This window comes from Dermacentor silvarum, chromosome 10 (genome assembly GCF_013339745.2).
Source record: "Dermacentor silvarum isolate Dsil-2018 chromosome 10, BIME_Dsil_1.4, whole genome shotgun sequence".
NCBI lineage: Eukaryota > Metazoa > Arthropoda > Arachnida > Ixodida > Ixodidae > Dermacentor > Dermacentor silvarum.
In genome coordinates, this window is record NC_051163.1 from 79,417,081 (window position 1) to 79,440,220 (window position 23,140).

Below are 23,140 nucleotides of genomic sequence, written 5' to 3' on the forward strand. Positions count from 1 at the left end.
TTGTCGGCATGTAGCTGGTGACTTTGCTTGAAATGTTTTGTTAACGTGTAAACGTGTGAATGTGAAAATATAAATTGCAACACTTATTAAGGTGAAAGCCTTAGATGGCTCAATGGTAGAAAAATCCGATATCCAGCGTTGCAGCACCAAAATTTAATGGCACCAAAATTGGGGATTGAACCTTCGACCTTTGGTGTTAATTAGGTCGAAGCGAATTAAAACATAGTTCATTAAGATAGAGTTAATTGAGGCACTCTAACCCACGGCCTTTGTTGGGAGTCAAAACCACTTGGAGAGATGGGCGAATCGGCCACATCTCCAAATTATCTCCAAGTTGGATTCCAATTGACATGGTGAAGGTAGAGTCGAACCCACTACCTTGGGTGTTCATTAGAGCGAAGTTACTTAAGGCAAGTTAATTAGGGCAGAGTTAATTAAGGCACTCGAACACTATACCTTTGGTGGAAGTCAAACCCACGACTTTTGGTGTTAATTAAGGCAAAGTTAATTAAGATACAATTAAGGCACTCAAACCCTCGACCTTTGGTGGGAGTAGAGCCCGCAACCATTGGTGTTAATTATGACGAAGTTAATTAAGGCACATGTAATTAAGGCACTCGAGCCCACAACTTTGGTAGGAGAAAACAATAGAAGTAATAACGCATGCAAATGAGAATGACAAATAATTTAATTAATGCTTTGTGAGTGCGCAGGCTTCTGCCTTCATCCTCTTCAGTGTTCGCTAAAGTGACTGTCAACTTTTATATATAGTTCTAGCGCTCATCAAAATGCGAAAACTGAGCTAACAAAACCGTAAATCCGCATTTTGATCATTATGCATCATTACAAATCCTGCAATGGATAAATGAAAAATAGTGAGTTCAGTAAGCACTAGGTAAAGCACACCAGTGAAACTCACAATGTCATACCAATGTTACTTTTTTATTTATACAACTGATAAAGCTTTATTACAAAAATGATCGGCCCCCAGCCACGCACATGTATGAAATTATTCATTACATGTTCTCGCTGTATACAGACAGGTTAAACGCGGATCTAAAAAAAAAACAAAAACAAAAAAACACGTAATCAAAAACAGATTCTTGAAAATTAAACTTCATTAAAACACAAGTAACGAGTAGGCACAAAATGACTAGTAGGCACAGTGCCACAGTTATAATTAAAAAGAATAAAACTGATTAGTAAGAGGTAGTATAACATACTAATTAATGACCAAAAGCGCATGGCCTGCTTGCCAGCCCTTGCTTCTGGGGCCACCGGATTCAAGATAGAAAGCCAGTACTTTCTAGCTGCATTGAAAAATATATGGTTAAATAAATTCCACGCAAGCAGAATCCAGAGATGGAATGTTCATCTTGATAGGCAACTTGGTCAGGCAGCTTCTCGGATCACAAAAGTGCCAATAACATAATGCTGCCAGAGACTTAGAGATAGGCATTGCAAATGAGAAATATCCCTGACACTTGAAGAGGAACGCAGGAAACCAAGCGATACAAACATGTGCGAAAATTAACCATCAAAACATTGCCTCCAGAGTATTCCCGCAAGCGCTCCGCAAGGCGAACAAACGAACCTATTTGTGGTACGTTGTGTATCCAACGTATCACAAATAGCAGTCAGAAGCACAGCTCGAAATTTCAGCACGCAACTGTACAGTTCTGCCTAGTATACACGTACTTGGGCCATGGTCAACCGCACAAAAGTCGAAAAGACACAAATAAAGCACACGCTGCTCACGCCTGGAACATTGCTGCGCACTTGCATCGAGGCGCGTGTTGCTGAATTGATATCAGTGGCGATGCGAAGTCAGAGCTATTGCGAGTTCTATGGTTCAAGCTTCTTTTTAACACGAAAGTGTTTTATGCCGGGGTCCACCAAGACTTCACTGACGTATTTCCGTCACGGAAATACGTCAGCTTACAATGTACACGAACATAATACAAAGAAAGAAACCAGAAGAAAAAGTTCCACAAACATGCAAAATCTGGAAATCGAACCCACGACCTCTCGGTCCGCGACGATAGATCGCCGAGCGTTTAACCCATTGCGCCACAAACGCATTTGCAGGGAGCTACACAGACGCGCCTTATATATCTAACACTCCTCCGTGTACCCGCGCTCTTGCTCGGGGCGGTGCCGCCGCCTACGAGCAAAAAAGAGAAGTACTGCATTATGACACTAACGCGCACCGACAGTGAACGCTTCGGTGGTCTCAGCACTACGACGCCTCGATGCCAGCATTCGAAGGGACGCTGGCATCAAGAAGCACTACCAACGCCACATAGGTGGCGTTCACCGTACTCAGCACAGCGGAGCGTGGCCTCCGCAATTAGCTCTGAAAATGTTTCTGAAGTTGATCGCGGAGGCTGCAATTACGACGCGCTGTACGCGCTGATTTGACTCGGTGACGATTCAGTTACGTGCTTTGTCTTGCGCGTTGTATTAGTGTGTCAGTTACGTGCTTCGTCTTTCGCGTTGTGCTAGCGTGTGCAGCGTAGTGCAGCTTCCATATGCACGACGGTTGCTCATGGTCATCGACGTTGGTAGTCGTGATGGAGGAGACGTGCCACCAGGCGTCAGCGTGGGTGCATCAACGCCTAAGGGCGCTTTAGCCACAAAACACCAATAGACATTATATATCAATGTGCAATAAACATTACACTACTTCTGTGAAGACACGTTTCACTTTCGTGTTCTATACCGATTCCTATATAAGAGGGATCAACCACATTTTTTTTCTTTATAAATTGTCGTAATACATCAGCAAGTTAAAGGTTACGTATTTTCAACAGTGTACTAATAGATATAACTGAAAAATAAATCATCTTTGTATGAGAAAGAAAATGACGTAACCGAGACCGAAAGCATAGCGAAAAAATGGCGAAAGTATTGGCTTTTGCGCGCGGTGTCCGGCAGCAACGTTACTAGACCTCCAACTGTGCGAGCAAAGGTCGTGCTAAATTGCAAAATAATTAATTAAATGCTTTTGCTCTCCTAGCTTCCCATTGTTAGGCATTAGAGACAATTTGCTTGTATTTCTGCGGCATAGTGCGTGCATCTACTCATAACGCACTATGTACGATCAATGCACGAGAGCTTTGAATGTGCAAGAGATGTCCAAATCATAAGGACATTCGACGTCCTCTGGATGACCTTTGACTGCCACGTACCAGTCGAACGTACTATAGATGTAAACTGGACGTCGTTAAATGTCTTGGATATTTGGTCTTTTGTGGTACATCCAATGGATATTTGTGGTTCACTGGGGTCGGTCTTTCGGAGAAACTCCTTTCGCGATACTACGGCCCTTATCGCATCCTCCGCCAGGTGCCGCCTGTCACATATTAAGTGTAAAGTCCCTTAATGTAGGAAAGTACCGCCACTCTTTGTACTTTGCCGCCGGCGCGCGACCTCCTCGCCCCTCGCGAGTCCCCTCCGCGACAGACGGCCTTGGGCGCGTTTTCCTGCACGATGATTGGTCTCCCTGCCGTTGCGCTTGGAAACGAGCGGAGCTTGCGTTTTGCTTGTGTTTTGCTTTTTCGTTCGCGCCATTTTGCGCCTCAGCTCGGCTGACTCGGCGTATAGAGAACGTCGCGCGCTAACATAGCACGCTGTTTCGAGCACTGTCTGCTGGCGCTATGCCGTGCTGCTGCGCATATAACTGCAGCAAGAAGCGTGATGATGGCTATGCAGTTTTTACGATACCGCAAGGAAATCGTGATGGCTTGCGCAAAGTATTGGTATGCGTGTTGCAGTGTCTACCATGAAGTGATGTGGTGGTGACTGACTATGAAAGACGTAAAGGGGCTCCAGCTGCCTCTATTAAGTCGAATGCTTTACCTAAGCCTTCGAAGAATGCTTAGCAGTCAAGCGTCAGACTCGTTACGCCCCTTATACCAGTTAAGCCAGCTTTTTTGTGAGGCATATGAAGCCAAGCTCACCAATGTTCACTGCATATATACAGCTATTTTGTAAATGTCACTTGCGCTTTTCATCAACTACACTCGGACAGAACTCAAAACTGTTTACTCATTTACCTCCAATCCGGTAAGTGGCAGCGGCCAATAGTAATGATGTTGCGGTTAATGGCATTTCGAAGAAGCTCGTACCAGCCAACTGCGATGTCGCGCTAGGGGATTAAGCAGGACGTCATGACAAACGGTCGATACCCTTGGTTGGAAGACACGCTTTGAGGGCTGTTTGCCACTTCGTTCTTGGGCTGTATCCAACTATAGAGCTCTTAAAATTAAGGACTCGATTGAGCATGCGCGCCCAGTATGAAACAAATCTCCTGAGCATTCGCGCATGGCATATTCTTTGCAAATAGTGGCTCGGCTCAAAAGAAAACGTGGTATCTTTTACACGTGGAGTGTCGTTTTGATCGCAACAGAGCCGCTTTTTGGAAAGGACAAGCTCTTAGCGCAAGAACGAATTGCCCGTCAACTTTCGGCCGCACTGATACTGCTTTATCATGTATTAAACGGTGTAGGTTTGTGCCATGGCGTAATGTTACTACTGTTGTTTTCTTGGGCATGTCTTTTTCTCAGCTGCCATCCGTACTGCATGGCATATTTGTACACTAGCATTGTTTCTCATTCTGAATATTATATGATACTCTTCTACGTTATCTGTATCTTGTCAAATAACGTTTTTTGCACATGCACGACAATAAAGCATCTTACTGACCATTCTTTTTGTTTTTTGTGTGATAAATGTTTTTCTGATGTCTAATCAAAATCACAATTTTAACTATCCTACTACATAATTTAAAGGTATGTTGGTGTGAACTATCAAAATACCTTTTCCAGAGGCGTATCTTTTGCCTAAAAATATAGATTGCCTTCTCCCATAGGTATACCGAGTATTTTTTTAAAGCTTAATTGACACCGACGCCTAAAGAATAATCTGTAAATACCTTTCCTCAGCTTCTGTTATTGTGGGTGATGAGTGGCTGCCGGCACCGCTTCATCGCACTGAAATTGTGCAACCGTCCTATTCAATGCAGAAACCACAGCGCAAAAGCTACTTTGACATTGAGACAAACACATGGACGGACGATGCTCTCGCCAGTAATTCATTATAAGAAGGCACACTGAATATAATACCTGCGGTGCACATGCGTGCACATACAAGAAAAAAACTGCCAAACATAGAGCGATCTGCGACAAGCAATACTAGATCAGATGCAAAAAGTAAATAAAGCAGCGTATCATGTGGCAGAAAAAATAACTGGAGTATAGAACTCGCCTCAAAGCTCCTTTTACATCAGTGTGTGTCATTCATACGGCTTTAAGATGAAACCAACCTCATCATAAACGTTGCCTTCAGCATTCTCCATGCTGTTATCACCATTTTTCAAAATATTCTACGCCACTAGGGCGCGCAACTGGCCCAAAATAATGCGCCTCCATCGAATTCTGCGGCCCGTCCGCGGGAGCCCAGGCGCAATAGCGTGCCGTGCGCAGCGCGCGCAGCCGACGGGCGAGAAGAATTGAGGAGGAAAGCGCGCGCGTGGAGGAGAGTGTCGCTACTTTCAAGATCAAGGGGCTTTAATCAAGTGTCTCCACTGGATGCTACCGTGCCTTCACCTCTATCTGACGTCGTCCACGTCAGCCGCCTCAAACCGTTCCTTTCTGGAACCAGTGAGTCGCACCAGTAAGGTGCTTCTTCTGACGGGGGTAATGTCACAGTGCGTAAGGTGGAAAGAAGAGGACATGGTTGGTGCCCTGGGAGACGACAAAGAAGATTCTAGGTTTTTGCTTCCCTGCGCAGCCATTAAAACCCATCTGTAAAACCAGTACGTTTCTTCCTTCCCATAACATTATTATCATACTGATAACTCTGTGCACAATAATTAGAATGAAAAAGCACATGATGTCTGACATGTCTTCTTGCCAACACGGAAGCTTGCCAGATGCATAACACGGGACAGACACCATAGATCTTGGCCAGCCATCCCCAGTTGTGATCTTGGCCTCCTACCACTCGGCAGACTAGTCCAGGAGACAAAACATGCAACCTTTATCTGATTAAATGTAGTGTATGTGGTACAAAATTAAGAGTCTGTGTCGGACGTTCTGGGCCCCTTTTGTCTGTTATAACTCGGTCGCACCAGTTTTTTTATTTATTTACAGAGTACCTACATTGGCATAAAGGCATTACGTACGGCCGTTCCTGAAGTTCGCGTGCCATACTCGCACTAACTCGCCTGAAATTTGACCACAGAACACCTATAATCTTCGACCATGACTTTGAAACCGTTTATTTTCACCGGGCTTTATTATCGGTAAGGCAGGGATGCAATGCGTTACTAAACAACCAAATATTCAACTCATTCAACCACTAGTTTCGAGAATTTTTCTACGGTACAACGGCGAAGCTGTTGCATTGGCGCTAAATTCAAGAAATGACAATTATCCTTCATTTTAATGAATAAAGGTTGAGCTTCGAAAGAACGTTTTACCAATTTACTGTGTCATTTGAGATCTTTAGCAAGGTCCATCTAAATAGGTCGAGAAGCTTGGAACGAAAGGCGCGCCAAAACCTATTGCCAGAGATATCCGTTAGTAGTGCTCAATTGATGCGTGACGATGTGAGGGGTGGGGGGGGGGGGGGGGGACAAACAATGAAACTAGAAATCCGATGTAAAAAAGAATATGTTTGAAAATTTTGAATCGCAATACTGTCATTCGAGTAAATTGTATTCTGTTTCAACTATCTTTGCTGCACTAAAACAACAAATGTTATTTTTTCTATTTGACAATTTATTATAGTAGTTTGTTCTTGGTGATCCCTACCAGCCATTGATGCTGGCGCAAGGCTTGGCAAGTTGGTGCAAGCCAGCTATTATGTCGTGCGGAATGGCGTTGCTCACTTGAACGCAGTGAACGCGGCGGTTCCATCCGAGTTTTTAAATGCTGTGTATTTCTTGGCGAACATTTGCCACTTTGAGAGTATCAATCTATCTATCTATCTATCTATCTAGCCGCCTATGTCTTGGTGTTGTCATGGTCGTTTCGTTGACTTAATTGGTATATACCAAAATTGGCATAGTATGACAAGAGTGTATGACGAACATAAATGATGGATCATGACACGAGTGTCATGTAGGTCATAAAAGAACCACCTACATACGACTTGGTGCTCTCATGGGCGTTAACTTGGTAGGTACCAAAATTGGCATAGTGTGACAAGAGTGTATGCCTAACATAAATGATAGGTAATGACATGCGTGTCATCTAGGTCATGAAACAGCCGTCTACGCCTTGGTGCTCTAATGGTCGTTTCGTTAACTTGGTAGGATCTACGCACACTGCTTCGCATAACATCGATTCCCACAGGGCATGGAATCTGCCGGCTTTTTCTCTTTAGTGTACCTTTAAGTATGCTTTCAAGACTTTAGTTTCATTTATTTGGTGGAAGAGGTTTGGTTATTAGGGGAGAAAAACTAAAGCCAACGATTCACTCCTTGAATATCACGCTTAAACTGCAGCACCGGGATGTCAGTGTGACGTCACGCGTCAAAAATGGCTTTCACATGTTTGCGCCGTTTTTTCTGCGAAGAAAGTTCTCGACACTCACCAAGCTGGGTTGTATGCTCATTTGCAATGCATTGCAATCCTTGTGTATAGATAAAACGAGTCTTCAGCTGATGCTGTCACCATCTAAGACGAAAGGGGGACATAGTGCGGGAACATATACGCGGCGTCACCAAACGTCTTTTGTATTCCAAGTCTTTCCGAGCTTCCATGTCGGCTCGTAGGGTATGAAATTCATATGAAATTAACAGTCCTCATCAGAATTTAATGAAATCTAAGCACGTGAGCGTCCCTGCATTCTCCCCCCCCCGACTGGAAGGCTGCCACCACGGCCAGGATTTGACCCTGCAACCTCAGGCAACGACATCTAAAATGACGGTGCCTCAGGCTCATCCTCACTTGCCACTGATTAGAGTGGCATCGGTAGTGTAGCAGCCACTGTGCGATAGCTAGAGAGCAGCAATCTAGGGAATAATTCTGATATAATTCTAAATTCGGGACATCATTCTTACTACATTAACAAGTTTAGCTTTTCAGATTGGTAGACCACAACAAGGTTCAAATGCTTTCTTGGTATGTGAACCGATATATGAGCGATACACTGGCCATACCCTACCAGCAAACAATAGGGACAAAACACGTTTTCTGACAAGGACAAGTGCCAACTTCCAAATGAAGTTTATTACATGCTCTCCCATGCATTCCTATATTCGTGGACAACATTCTGTGGTAATGAAGAGAAAGCTACAGGGCATAGCTTCAGCATGTGTTCCTGTGCCAAGTATTTCGGCAGCATTTGACAGCACTTTTGGTTTCTTGGAACAGATACAGAATCAGTGTAGGTTACATGTGCAACGGTTTCGAATTTGCCCAAACGTGGAAGGGAAAAGCAGAAAATTGAGTCGAATTTAACACTGAGCAGTGTATTTTGTCTTATTTTGCAGTTTAAACAACACGTTTGTGTTCTTGCTTCCCAGCTTGAGCTAATACAGATGAGAATGTCAGCATCATTTCAACAGCACTCTATGCCTCCGTAGCTTTCACAGCACTGCCAGAGAAACCTGTTCATCAGTATAGCACAAAATCATGTGGTGGAAAGCGAAAATCTGATGTACTCCAGAGAGATGCAACTCGCCAAGGAAACTCCATCATCGTGGCACCAAGCCATTGTAGTCCAAGCTGTTGGCACTTGTAACATGTCATGTCATGCTGTGGGGTTGGGAAATTCCATGAGTTCTCAGAGCATCGGCTTGCGTTTGGGTCAAGTGGCCCAACTTGCCCACAAGCGGGCAAGAAATGGGCCAGAATGTAGGGGTGGTGTAAACAGACTGAGTGATTTAGTGTCAGGACATATCCAGTGGCTGTGTAAAATGTTTTGATAGCCCTCCCACAGGTGTGAAAGCTTCACAAGGGCCGAGATTACGACATGGATGCTTGCCTTCTGCCCAACACTTTTGTGCCTTTGTGAGTGCTCATATGTATGTAGGATTATGGCCACTTTTCTTTTTTCTTCTCCAAAACACATTAGTGATCCTACCGAGAACCATTAACCTGCTTTATGGTCTTCAGAAGGCCTTTAAAAACAGAGGCGAATATCTGCAGCAACTACTCTTCACATTTACACTGCACCAGACGTGAAATGAATGAGGTGATATCTTAAGCCTTCATGATGACTGCTTCATCATTGCCCGGAAAGGGAGCGAAGATTGACTCCAAAGAAAGCATGACTGCGGAGTTTCCTTGGCAAGTTCCATCTTTCTGATGTTTTCTTTTGTTTTTTGCTTCTGACTGTATAACTTGCCAAATGACCTTTTAAATATATCTTCAGTGTTAAATACAATTCACATCAACTCAACACTTAACATTGTGATGATGTCTGTTAGACCCCCAATACTTTTGTGCTGGTTGTGCTGTTGTGAAAAGCAAAGTGAATTAGAAACTAGCCCGAACCTACATTTTGTTCTTCGATTATTTCACACGCACTAGCAGAACAAACAGAACTGGATCATAATGCCAAGTTTAATGAAATTCAACCAATACACCAACATTTTGCTTAATGCATAGAGAGCTTCACAACTTGGTGAAAAGATAAAAATTAAACACATCAGCTTTCATGCGATGCGTGCAACTGCAGAGCACAATGAGCAAATGAAGAAAACGTGACGAACTCTGCCGCCCGATTTGTGTGCGCTTAATGTTCTACCTGCCAACGACAAAAATGGCAATTACTAAAAACAGAAAGATACAGGCTCGCAATGAGCGCGGCACATCACCTCAGAATGCTAAAAGAAAAATAAAACACCTTAATACAAATAAATAAAACAAGTGCATCCATACTTGCATAAGTGCTGTTGCTTCACAGGGATAAATAATAATAGAAAAGCAATGCACCATGCATGGCTGCTTTCTCCTGAAGTGGGGCACAAACATAAAACACTCAATCAATGACATGAGACAACACCGAAGATGCTGCTGCTGCTACGTGGAGGTGCACAAATATCCAAGCATAATTTCACCATCCTTGCATCGAATGCTTCACATCAACTTTACCAACATGTCAGATAGGCTGCCAAGCAATGCACATGAACGACTGTAAGAAAATGAACGTCCAACAAGGATCACCAAGTCTCCTATAGGCCATTTAAAATCAGTACCAGCATATATGCCTCATATACCAAGGCAGTACCAGCCCTTGCAATTCAGCAATGTCTCAATGAAATTGAAAGTAGCTTGGACATGGTGCATTCAACTAATGCTGGCTGGCGAGATGCGCTTTCTTGGCACCTAAAACCGAACATGCACTGCTAAAATCTATGGCACAAGCGACCAATGACCGAAGAAGCCAGGATCCCGAAGTACGGTAGTGCATTAAGCCATATGCAGCAAACAAGCACCAGGCCTTTGCCAGCCTTCAATCTTCAGGATGAATTATCAGACAGTGCACACACAAATAAGTAGTAGTGAGCTTGATTTCCTCCATGAGATGCAAGATTTCTGCATATGCTAAGTGTTCATGGCCTCGACTGATCACTTTCAAAGACACTTTTTGCTTGTGCATGATAATGAGGCCCGAGCAACGCCTCACTAGAGCAACTAGAGCACTAGGTCGGCTCAACCAATCAGCACTCGATGAAAGTGACCCATCTTAAACATGGCACCCGTATGATGAACCACCCCTAAATTTGAAAAGTGCAGGCAGCTTGGCACTATTGCTAAAAACGAATTCGTGCACAGCACATTGCCACAACTTGTATTGTTGCTCGTCTTCAACCAACCATACTGATCCTTACATTACGCACCACTCACGTCTCCCCTTTAAAAAAAAAATAGCCCTTTCTCAAGCCTCCCCCTGCCTTTCATTTCTCTCTCTCTACTCTGCAAGGGTTTGGCTGTGCTAAAGCCCATCGAATAGCAGCACATACGAAGTGACCAGGTATGAGGGCGTGAAATTTTCACAGTAATTTTCAAAAAGCCTTTGTGCTCATGTTACCTCCCTGGAAGAGCTGGGAGGCTGTGCTAAAAAACGTAAACCCACAGGTTCAGCAAGTACTGGTGCAGCGGACCTGCAACATCGCCGTGGTCATCGGAGCACTCGACTAAGGGCCCCACCCTTTAACCCTAGGATGCCAATAAAGTTATTTCTCTCTCTCATCAGAAGAGAAAGGGAAAGGGGGCACATTTGGAGGGAGACATGCAGTCTGTGAACGAGCGTTTTTAGTTGGAAAATTCCAAGTGGACGGCACTCACTAGTTTTCTAATTGTCAATTCCAGCCCATTTTCTACCTCTGTGAAAGTGCCTTCGCATGTTTCACATATTAACACACTGCATCCATCAACATGGCTACCCAACTGCCATTTCACTCCTTGCAAACAAGGTGAACTGGACAAATTCAGAAGCTCTCCAAATTCACTCTGCTGTCGCAACATCTCCTGGGGCACCCTGCGAGTGTAGTGTTACACAATCCACTATTTTTATCATGCTACTTGGCGATATTTCAGGAAAATGTATAGAAATAAACAAAACACTTGCTACTTCAAATTCTAGCACGCAACAACCCATACATCCTTCCACAGAGCACTTCGTCTTACTTGACAATGCTTAATTGTCTCACAATCCTGTACTTTTTCTGTAACGTGATTTGGTAACATATGCAAAAAAAAAAAAATTAAGAAACACAACTGTCGTTGCAAATGCTAGTTTCAAACTGTTCACACCAAGCCTTTTGCAGAGGACTTGATACTGGAGCAACACTGCCGATGCCTTGCAATCCCACACTTTGCTCATTATTTGCTCACTTTGCTGTATTCAGGGACATTAAAAAAAATTGTTTGGTAATGAACAAGACACTTGCCATTTCATATGCTAGTCTGCAACAATTCACACGAAAAGCCTTTCACTGAGCACTTGGTACTTGAGCAAAACTGCTTACCAGTGTCCCAATTGTCCCTAGCCACTAAACGACAACCAGTCGGCAGAAACGGTTCGCGCCACCACATCCAAACAAGCACAAAAGTTGTTACACCCCTTGTCCTTCCACTGCCTACCAGCGTAGCAAAAGGCATACCCCGAGGTTGCCCCGTCGGCATCATCACAGGTAAGCGAGTAACATTCACGGATGAAGTAAAAAGAGATGAGAGGTCAAAAGAGCTATCGATCGAGATTCGGTTCTTAAAGGAACATGTCGGCCAGGTAGGAATCAAACTCCTCCTCCTGGCTCTTTTCTTCTTCGGCAGTGCTCGGCTTGCTCCAGACGGACTCTTCCGCATCTTTGGCGACTTCTTTCTCATCTACTGCGGGTGGTTCTCCACCGGCTTTCTCGTCCTCAGCCTGGTCTACCTTGGCCTTCTTCCTCTCCCATCCACCGCCGTGCTTAGACGACGACCTCTTCGCCACGTTCTTGGTCAGCTCCTTCCTCTGGAACCGATAGTTGAGCTTGAAGGAGCACTCCGCGCACAGTCTGAGCTTCACCAGGGCGTTCTTCTTCTCGTTCTTCTCGAAGTAGGCGAAGTTGACTTCCCACGTGCGCAGTCCAGAGGCCTCCTTGCACTGCCGGTCACCGCAGCTGAACTGCCCCTTGCCCGCGATCACCTCCTGCTCGGTGCGCCAGCGCATGGCGATCTTGTTCGCCTGGTAGTACGTCAGGTCGCAGATGCAGTACTCCTTGAATAGTTTGTCGTAGTAGCGCTTGGCCAGCTGCTTCTCCCACGTCGGCGGCTCCTCGTCGTCCGACTCGTCCCACAGGAACTGGTGGTTCTCGCGGATGACGTCGAAGTCGGTACGGTCGCGGCTCGTGTCTCGCTTCAACTTGGACGTAGCGCCCGGGTAGCAGAGCAGGTAGTCGTTGATGAGCTTCTTGTGCCTCGTGTAAGCGTCCAGCGCCAGGAAACAGTTGCGCTCGCGTCGCTTCTCTTCGAGGCTGTATTCCTTGGTCACGACGTCCCTGTGAGCCTTGGGCTCACGTCGCGGCGGTGACGGCGCGACTAGGTCCTTGCGTTCGTTGGCCGCGACCACCGACTCAGAGTCCGTCTCGAAGTTGGAGTCGTACTCGTTGCCTCCGCGGTGGCGAGCGAAATCGACGACGCTGTCGGCGTCCTCGCTGCGTCCGTCGTTCTCCATGGCCTGCGGTTGCGCGGAGTACGAGCGAAATGACAGACACCGCTACTCGAAGCGCACCAGAGGAACGCGCACCACGCAAAACGTGTCAGCGAGACGCCATGCGCGTTTTCAAAAAAGACTCGCACGAAAGCGCGCAATGCCACAGGTGCGTGCCGATCACCGACATGCAGCGGCGCTGTACATTAGGAACACGGGTTGGCTGGGAGTCGACTGTGCGCTTACTCGAGCATCAGAACACAACGCGACAAACCGCACTTGTATCCCAGTGACGACGCTCCACATCAGTGGCGTACCATCAACGCAATCCGGTAGTCGGCACTGATCACTTAAACAAGAAATGCACCCAGATGACTAGTTTGCTTATCAATTTATAAGCACCGAAAGTACTGCATTCAAGTAAACAGCGAGCAAGAGCGGTCTGCACGAAGCAACGTTGACCAGCCCATAACAAGACACCAGCCAGCAAATGGGGCTTGTTCGCTCCGTCAATGCCCCGTGGTGCTGTTGGTTTGTGCTAGTGGCCGCGGCCGCAGCACAGGAGCAGGAACCAGGTGCGCATGCGTGAAGTGATGTGAAGTGAGCACGACCTACTGAACTACAGACCTGCACAGATCTCCCTGCTCCAGCACGCCTGGTCTAGTTCACCCCTTTTGCCGCTAGGGATAGAACGTGCGAGCAGAGTGGCGCTAGTTATAACCTGTTCGCTGTCGTCTGCTTCGGCGATCTGTTCCAGCGCTCGTGCCGCTATTTCGGCAGCCACAGATCGTTTGCATTGTTTGTAAATGCATAGATTCACAAAAATAAAAAAGAAAAGAAAATTTGCAAATGATTGCTTCTCATTTAAATCACGAGATACAGCAGGAAGAGCGGTGCAAGAAAGAAAAACGAGTACAGCCGGCAGACGATAACATTTCTTCCCGTTGCCTTCGCAGAAGGGTGAAAAATCTGATTACCAGAAGATTCATAGGATAAAATATAGTACAATGGAGTAATAATGAAATACAATAATAATAAACTTGATATATTGATATGAACAAGGAAATTTAAAAGAATCACGCAGACGATATGTATACGCAGACCACACACAAACTGCGTGAATCTGCAGACGCTGCAGAAGGCATGTCATGCAGCTTGCTTGAGTTAATTACAGGTGGGATAACGTAAACAATCACATTATGGTATACATGTTGTCTGCCATCATGTAAAGCAGAACAAAGCAAGGACTCTACCATCAGTTTTCACAGTTTCATAAAAGCTTTGCGATGCATATTTGACGGGCCGAACAAACACGTAAACAATCACTCCATCAGTGAGTTTTTTTTTTTTTCTTGTGTGGAGTGGCGCGAAATTTCCGCATAATATCAAACCTAGAAAGAATTCGTGTACTATTTTACGCGTTATTACATGCCAATACAATGAGTACACTTAAACAATTTTTACACACTAGCTGTTGTCTTCGTAAGAAATTGTCACATATGCTAGCAGCCCGCTACAGAAGAGCAGGCGCGTACATTCGAACATGGAGGAAGGAAAATGTATTCGAACGCCGCCCAGCCACCCGCCGAGTAGCAGACGAACAGGTTATAAAAGCGCCACCTATGGCCACCGGTTGAACGAAAGTGGGCGCAAGCTGCTCCCATAGAAGCCGGACATCTGTGCAGGTCTGTAGTTCCAGTAGGTCGTGGAAGTGAGCATATGGAAGTGGAGATATGACAGGATAGACAACAAGCATAGAGTTAAATGTTTCAAAGTTTATAAATTTCAAGGTTTATTTGTCAATAGCATGTTGTGCTTGTTACCTGATCAGGGAGCAGGTGGAGAATCTTTAAAAAAAAATAACTTAATATACATGCATTTCATGTCTATGACAAGAAGAGCGGATGAGCAAGATTCTTGTCGATTCTTTCTGTTCGTGCACTTTGTGTGCTTACGACAAAGTCAAATATATTGCACTTGATTGCATATGCAAGAATATTAAAAAGGTGTACCAAGGGTTATTTTGTAAAAAAAATATTTTCCAAGTGGCCAGTGATGGCAGTATCGGAGCAACAACTTCGCGCAATGAGTTGTCACAATGACGTCACTAATTTTTTACTCCACTGCTGTGTGCGCTTCTTGAACGTTGGTCGCGCTGGTGGCGGCCTCTCTAGCTCAGACATGGCGGGCGCAGCGGACGACGTGATAGCTCAGGTCAACGAGACGCTCAAAGAAGCCGTCAAAAATGAAACGAGCAAGTTCCAGCCGACTCCCGCAGGTCAGGCAGTCGCCTACACCAGCATCATGCTTATGGCTTTCTTCCCCATCGTCTTGGGTGCCTTCAAATCCGTCACACACCAGCGGAAACAAAAGGCTAGTATGCTCGATCCTTGCTCTCCGCAACATATGTCAGCGCGGTGTGTTACACGTAAGCAGGGAAACTGGCGTCGTTTGGCGCCGGCGACAGCATCTGTATGCGCTTGAACTTGAAACGTTTTCCATCGCGTGCTTCTGAGATCGGCCAGGGTTTTCTGTTAGTTGAAGCGCGCCGTACTGTGAATACCTGTCGTGGTGCTAAGGAGACGTGTCAGTTGGGCTCATGCATTGCAACACTGATCGTTACGGGTTTGTTATTGCTTTCACTGCTTTCGATGCTTCGTAGAACTGCCGGCAAAACAGTTTTCTGCCGAATTCAATTGCTTGTTCACACAAGAACATACCCCAAATGATACCATGTGCGAAAACAAAGACATGTGACCCACAGTAAACGACCGATCGGTTCGCCTGTACTTCGGTTCGTAGTAAACATCGCATTTTTTGTCTCTGGCAAGTTGAAATTGCTATAAACGGCCGTGCGGTCTTACATCAATGTGAACTCGCTCTCCGTTACACGAAATGTTATCTCTAATTTCTGCCCGTTTATCGTGTGCTGAATGAAACGCTGACAATGAAGCTCTCCCGTCGTTCATGTTGGGGCCTCTCGCGATATCTTTGTCTTACAGGAGTCGGGCGAAAAACCCGAAACCATGACGAGGAAGGATGCTGCCATGTTTCCAGTCATAGCCAGTGGCGCACTGTTTGGCTTGTACATTTTCTTCAAGGTACGATGAAAACGTTCGATCACGTAATTGCACCTGTAATCCTTTAAGAGCCGCGTAGTTGGGCCCGTTTTCTTTTTTTTCTTTTTTTTTCTTTTTGTGGCCCGAGGTGACGTGTTCTATATTGTGTGATGTTGATTCCCCAATAGCCGATACGGATTGCCAGGAATATGCTGCGTTTGATTAATGCATTTGCCACCTATCTACTACACGTAACAGTTTCTGCACTGTGCATACAGCCATTTAACAGTGGCCCCTTTCAGTGATTCCACCACTTCAGTGCAATGCTTTAGATGCAGCTGTTAGTTAGCCTGACGACCTTCATGACTGCTTTCCAGCAATCTAGAAGTTCACAAAGCATGCTCATTTCTTATAAAGCGCTTCCCATGATCTGTGCCTGCGTTGCAGTATTCTCTGAGCCCATTAGCTGAGAACAGCAGCCAAGAGATCCTATTTGTATGCAGCCATATGGACAAACGCGCACCACTCTTAGGAGCAATGCAGCTACACACTACAGGGAGTGCCAAGTTCAATTACCTCACATGTACCTTGTTTTCCTGTGCTTAAAAGAAATCCCTTAATACCATAAATAGACGATGTGGTCCTCGGCTGGCACACCGTAGTGGCTTCCCTTTAAATGCAGGAAATAACAGCTGCGAAAAAGGTAGCACATTGAAAACAATTGAAAGTGATGTTTTCATATCTGCTTTACAAAATCTTGTATTGACATTGTGGCTCTAAGGTTAAGAAATAAAGTTTGTTAATTAGTACTGATTACTCTGTTAACAAAAACATGTACCGGAGGCTTCTTCAGGAGGTTGCTAACAACATTACACTACGTTTGCTAGATAACTTCATCTTAGGCGAGTTGGCGTTTAACTGTGAGACATGATCTTGGAGCGCAAAAATTTAGAAAAGGAAAATCCAGTGAAAGGAAAGAGCAGACAGAAAGACAGGCACTACTCTAGTAGTAGTAGTAGTAGTAGCAGCAGCAGCAGCAGCTGTTTTTCTGTCAGCTCTTTGCTATCACTGGTTGTTCCTTTTCTAAATGTTTGCGCTACGAAATCATGTCCTGTGGTATCGGTTTCACCCGCACTGAAAGCTTCACTTTTCTTTCAAATCTTGCTCTGTGTAAACTGGGACACCCGATAGCAGAAGACGAAAGCAAAAAAAGAAAGAAAGCCATTGGTGGTATCCTCTGTCTGCTGGCATTCAGGTTCTTTGCAGAACTTTACATAACAATGCTGCACACACTGCTGAAATGCATTGCAGCACTCTGTATTTATCTGCGAAAGGCGCTGCAACTGCAGAGGGAGTATGACTAGTTAAAACTGCTGTGCGATTTTTTCGTTTATCTTTTTAAACAGCGCTTTTGTCTTCTCTAGCGTAATGTAGTATGTGGGGTGTTCACATAACAGTGTTTTTTGGATCTTTTTCTGTGCAGCTCTTCTCAAAAGAATACATCAACCTTCTCCTCACGGGGTACTTCTTTTTACTTGGAGTATTAGCTCTGGCTCATATATTGAGGTGAGTGTTTTGTCTGCTATAAATTTATCTGTTCAATAAAGGAGCACTGAAACATATTTTTGAAGTTATAGAAACTACTAAGGTTCCTCTTGCATGCAAGAGGATGGCACTTTGCAAGTATGAAGATTGAAAACTTGACACCTTGATTTGAAGTTGGTCTCGATATGCCGGACCTGGCATCATCGACATTCTTGTGGTGTAATGACCAGTGTTCATACATCTTCTTGAAAGCCTTAAAAAATCTCTAATTTGGCAGAGGAGATTCAAGGGCCTTTATAACTCCTTAAAAATACATGTGCTCCTTGAAATCTTTGAAAACTGGGGTTGGGGGCGACATTTGAGCATTCAAAGTAACAAGCTTCGCATAAAGGCCATGCCATGGCCACTGTCTATCGGCAGACGATTCCAGATATTTTCTTTAGAGGATGTTACTAAACAATTGCAATGCGGTGTGTCCACAGCCACAAACGACAGGCTTGTTTAAATCGCCTTTGCCATCGTGGAGCTAAACAAAGCCAGATCGAGCAACCAAGCTGGGCTACCATTTTATTGCTTTACTTGGTTCATACTGCAGCCATCATGGCTCTATTTTCAAGCCCTACTCTCTAGAAGAGCCTGATGGAAATAAGTTTCAGCCACTTGTCTTGAGCACGAGTACTTTTTGCTGAAGTCAGACACTTCTAACCATCATGCCAGGTGATTGACATCATTACAATGGGAAAGCTAGAAAATGAACGTGAAGAGCTTGAAGTGCGTGTCCTACTTAGCAGATGCCTAGCTGCATGAAATTGCAACTAAAAAGAAGGAGGTGTCACTATTTTTCAGTGTACATGTACGAATAAGGCTTCTTTCCCCCTCCTTGAATTTTGGCCTTCCGTATCCTTGAAATCCGTCAATTGACCTGGAATTTTTAGCCAAGTGTTCCGTACTAACCCTGGTCATGACACGCAGCAAAACTTTTGGGATCTCTGTAGCAATAAGGCAAGGTGTGAAGATCTCGCTAATAAAAATATAAAGATTTCTTCTGCCTGTGCTCACTTGGGATTGCAGAAATGAAACGAGCTAATGTATTGGGACATCATAACGAATCCACCTCATCGGTAGCAAATGTGATCCTGGTTCTTAGAAGCGAGTGTTATGGTTAACTGTTTAGGGCACTCTGATACTTGCAAGTATTTTCGTTTTTGAAGGCTGGGAGGGCTGGAACTTCCATTTGAAGCAAAAACAAAACAGGAAAAATTGTCATGTCAGGTATAATGTAGTTGAGCTGGTAGTGCGAGCTTGGTGTTATCGAGCCACAAGAGTTTCAGATAAGTTAAACCTGTGCTATACTGTCTGAACTTCATCTTGCTGTCGTAGCTTCGTGATTGAAAACGGTGAAAAACTGGGCCAAGCGGGTACAGGAAACAGTGTCAGCTGCCACCAAAAGCATCTGATTATCCACCATGGTTGCTCAGTGGCTATGGTGTTGGGCTGCTGAGCACGAGGTTGCGGGAGCGAATCCCGGCCACGGCGGCCGCTTTTCTATGGGGGCGAAATGCGAAAACACCCATGTACTTAGATTTAGGTGCACGTTAAAGAACCCCAGGTGGTCCAAATTTCCGGAGTCCCCCACTACGGCGTGCCTCATAATCAGATCGTGGTTTTGGCACGTGAAACCCCATAATTTTTTTTAAGCGTCTTTTCTTGCTCAAGATTACAAAAAATGCAAAAGAAACTAAACCAAGAAAAATGCAGCATAGAAGGCTCAAAAATTTCCATGCCTCTGTTAAATTAAAACCAAGCTATGTATCTTTGACGCAAGCATGACAGGTTTTGACAGATGCCACATCATGATAGGAGAAGCATACAAGAACTGTGATTTACAGCTGGTGCAGTTACTTTTAAGCCATGTGATGGTCCTGCCCACCACTCACTTCATCATACTTTTTTGTGGCCTGTTATTTTCTTGTTGAGAATCATAGAACCTCTTACAATTACAGTCGAACCTTGTTATAACAAAGTTGCACATGACATGAAAATACCGTTGTTATATCCAATGTTTGTTATGACCTTATGATCATTGCATGATATTGGTAATGAACGTTATCAATTTACTTTGTTATATCCATTAATTGGTTATACGTCCGTGTTCATTATATCAAGGCTTGATTGTTCTCGTAAGAAAAAATTGTACTGCTATACTGTGTTGTGCTTGGGAATGCTGAGAAGTGGGATTTTCTCTTTGCGGAGCTAGAAAACATTTGAAGACTAATTACTCAACCAGTGCTCTGTCTGTCATAGTGGTTTTAGTCTGCTTAAACAGATTCTCTAATACTAATACGCAGGAATTCTGGAACAAAACATGACCACTCACGCAAAGCTGCACAGCTATGTAGCACAAACAGTGCCTGTGAGGGGCTCGATTGGAAGAGAGGGGAGAGGCTTCACCCTCACTGTACATCTGGTTTAATCGTGCACCTGTATTTTCCTTTACTTGTTTCACTAAATGTTAAGTAAACGATAATGTAAAATGTGGTACAGGAGAGCTAAGGCCTTGTTTGAAAAATATTAGCTCAAGAAAATTTATTTGCTCAGCCGCAGCAATCTTTTCGACCAATCGATGTTCAAGACAAAGCAATTCTTCGACGTCCCTGCACTTCCACGGAGCTGCAGTGCCATTTTAGAGATGCCGTGATGCCATATTTGGTGGTATATTGTAAGAAAATTTGCGGTAATTGTGTTCTTCCAGCTATGTGACTATGGTCCTTGATTAATGGCATTACAGAAGTGCAGTTCGTTAATACTAAAGCGTAATTTAAGATTTATCTTCAGTATCCTATAAGGATGTGCAACACAGAACGTATGTCAATGAGAGTTAAAAGTGCCTACTACAGGAGCCTGGGCATGAAATATATTCAAAAGGTACCTTCTTGAAGAAATTATATTCCCAATCTCGAAGGAATACATTCCCCTCAAATGATGGGTTCGTCATTGAGCTAAGGTGGCACTGATAGCTGTGCCTTGCCTCTCACTAGTAGCGCAGTCTGTCGACACCGACAGACAGTTCTACTCTGTCTGTCGGTGTTAACCTTTATTTCGGGATTTTTGTGCTACACTGCAGCTACAGTATCGTGTCATTCAGCAGGCACCAACTTGCCCAAGAAAACGTTATTGTGTGATATGTCTCTCACTCCTATCTTTGTTTTTTCTTCGCCACTGCAGTAGCCTAGTGGCTATGTTGCACTGCTGAGTACAACAATGCAGGTTCTATCCCGGCTGCGGCGGCCGTGTTTCCATGGGGGCAAAATGCAAAAACAACCCGTGGGCTTAACTTTAGGGGCACATTAAAGAGCCCGGGATGGTCAAAATTGATCTGGAGTCCACCATTGCGGCACGACTCCTAATCAAGCCAGGGTTTTGGAACGCAAAGTCCCGTAATTTAATTAATTGAAATTTTTTCTTTTTGGTTTTCTTTCTGCGCTGTGCCTGTGGTTAGCCCCTCAAGGCTGGCATCCGATAGTTTCCCTAGAGTTTATAAATAAAGTTTCCCTAGGTATTAGCAACTGTTGCTGTCCCGTTCTGTAGGAATTCTGGAAGGATGTACATGCAGGTGCCCAATAGCTGGTGTCTTTTGGCTATTGCACTTTGGGGAGCATTATCGCGAACATTGTGTAAGGCAAAAAAAAAAACACAACAAACGGGGGTTTTGAAAGCAACAGGACAGAGCAAGCAGTCTATTGTGCGAGACTTGGAGTCTCACATAATGTTTGGTTCGCATGTTCACAGCAGCATTATTTACCGCCGACATTTTCTTATCGTGTTCAAAAGGTATCGCAGTGCCCTCTGCATTACGGGCCTGACGGCTCCATTGTTGGACTAGAGAGAGTTCGAACTGGGACCACAGATGAACCGAGGGATCTAGGAGATGCTCAACGTGTTTACAGTTCAAAGTCCCGAGTTGATGGGGATGCAGAGATTTCAGCAGGTGCGCTTGTAGCGCTGAAGCAGTGCTTCTGTAGGCGGCATCATTTGGTGTCTGCGTATTTTCCCTGCGTTTTTGTTAATCGTAGACTTTTTGCTTGTGCAGCCCGGCGTTCAGCCGCATCCTGCGAAGTCTGCTGCCCAGTGACTTTTATCGCTGGGAGTACAGGATCTCCTTCCAGCGGTGGTCGACGACACAGACGGATGAGTGCGAAGGTGAGGCATCATTAAATGCTGCGAGAAAGTGCAGAAATTTTTTATCATTCTTGGTTCGTTCCAACTGAAGAAGTGGCAGGTTATATGGGCTATATGGGTGCTAAAGAGAAGCACTACATCAATCTACACTGGCGAAGCATTCTTTCAGAACTCTTTTAATTCACGTTAGGTTCGCATTCATTATTACTGGAGAAAATTAAGACGAAACTTACTTTTTCGAACATCGCTCCGAAGCCTCAGTGCCAGTAAGTTAGTGTATTGTTGCCAGCCTACAAGCATTTTCTTGTTTTTTTTTTGTTTTTTTTTTTTTTTTTTTTTTTTTGCGCACATGAGGTTCCGAGAGGCTGACTCTATGGGTCCTTTAGAATGAGAAGTAGTTGTTCATTGACGACAAGCAATTAACTAGACCTGACCAGATGCTGTAAATGCATGACGTCAAGAGGAACTGGAGTATGAACTTCAGAGTGATGTCGCCACTGCTCCTTCCTTTTTGCATGTTTTTTACAGCTTGCAAAGCCTCTCCTCACAAGCTGCGTTGCTATTGCAGAAGCATCATTAGCCACTAAAATTCCTCTGTAGTACCACAAAGGCAGGCTAGTATCGTGAAGTATGCTTTCGGTATGCCACCCTGTGTTTGTCTTGTACAGTTCAATTTTACCAATAAAGGAAATGACAATTGAAGGAAAAAAGTTCCCTTCATCAATTTTTTTTTTTTTTCACACCCTGGCCTTAATCACCAAAGATGCCATGATGTGTTGTCTCAATTTTGCATCAGTATTTTCCCTGATTTCAGGCTTCTTATGGCATTAAATGTTCATAAGACTTATTTATAATCCTTTTTTCTTTGCTGAGTTGTTGATTTTCTATTGCTTTTTTGTTTGGTAATCAACAGGTGACTACAGTTGAGTTAAAACCAGTTGTCAGAATGTATGAGCTTGCTGTAAAATGTTAGCATTGGCAGTCGTCTTTGACGCTTGTGTTGCTTTCCAGCGCACTAAGTGTTAACTGGTGCCGTCTCTGTTGACCTTGCGCAGAGTACTTTGACTACCGCTTCAGCTATGACGACATAGCCTGTTGGATCTGCTGCTGCATCTTCGGAGTCTGGTACCTCTGGAAAAAGGTAGGCATTTGCCACACTGGGAGGGTTGACAGTTTCAGCTGAAGGTGGCGCTTACTTAGAGAGG

General features: G+C 44.5%; 2 protein-coding genes across 2 annotated transcripts in view; one reads left to right on the forward strand and one right to left on the reverse strand.

The window, feature by feature from the left end:
- Nucleotides 1-7,897: 7,897 nt before the first annotated feature.
- On the reverse strand, nucleotides 7,898-13,723 carry LOC119466158 (protein FRA10AC1 homolog). The gene has a single exon (XM_049657380.1). It carries the CDS (start codon nucleotides 13,174-13,176, stop codon nucleotides 12,229-12,231), a length of 948 nt encoding a protein of 315 aa, XP_049513337.1. The 5' UTR covers nucleotides 13,177-13,723; the 3' UTR covers nucleotides 7,898-12,228.
- Nucleotides 13,724-15,312: 1,589 nt separating this feature from the next.
- Nucleotides 15,313-23,140, forward strand: part of LOC119466159 (minor histocompatibility antigen H13) — a 36,247-nt gene continuing 28,419 nt past the window's right edge. The window contains exons 1-5 of the mRNA XM_037726654.2: nucleotides 15,313-15,525; nucleotides 16,155-16,253; nucleotides 17,695-17,777; nucleotides 21,847-21,956; nucleotides 22,991-23,076. Coding sequence (XP_037582582.1) covers nucleotides 15,334-15,525; nucleotides 16,155-16,253; nucleotides 17,695-17,777; nucleotides 21,847-21,956; nucleotides 22,991-23,076 — 570 coding nt within the window. The 5' untranslated portion in view covers nucleotides 15,313-15,333. The remainder of the gene's footprint in view (nucleotides 15,526-16,154; nucleotides 16,254-17,694; nucleotides 17,778-21,846; nucleotides 21,957-22,990; nucleotides 23,077-23,140) is intronic.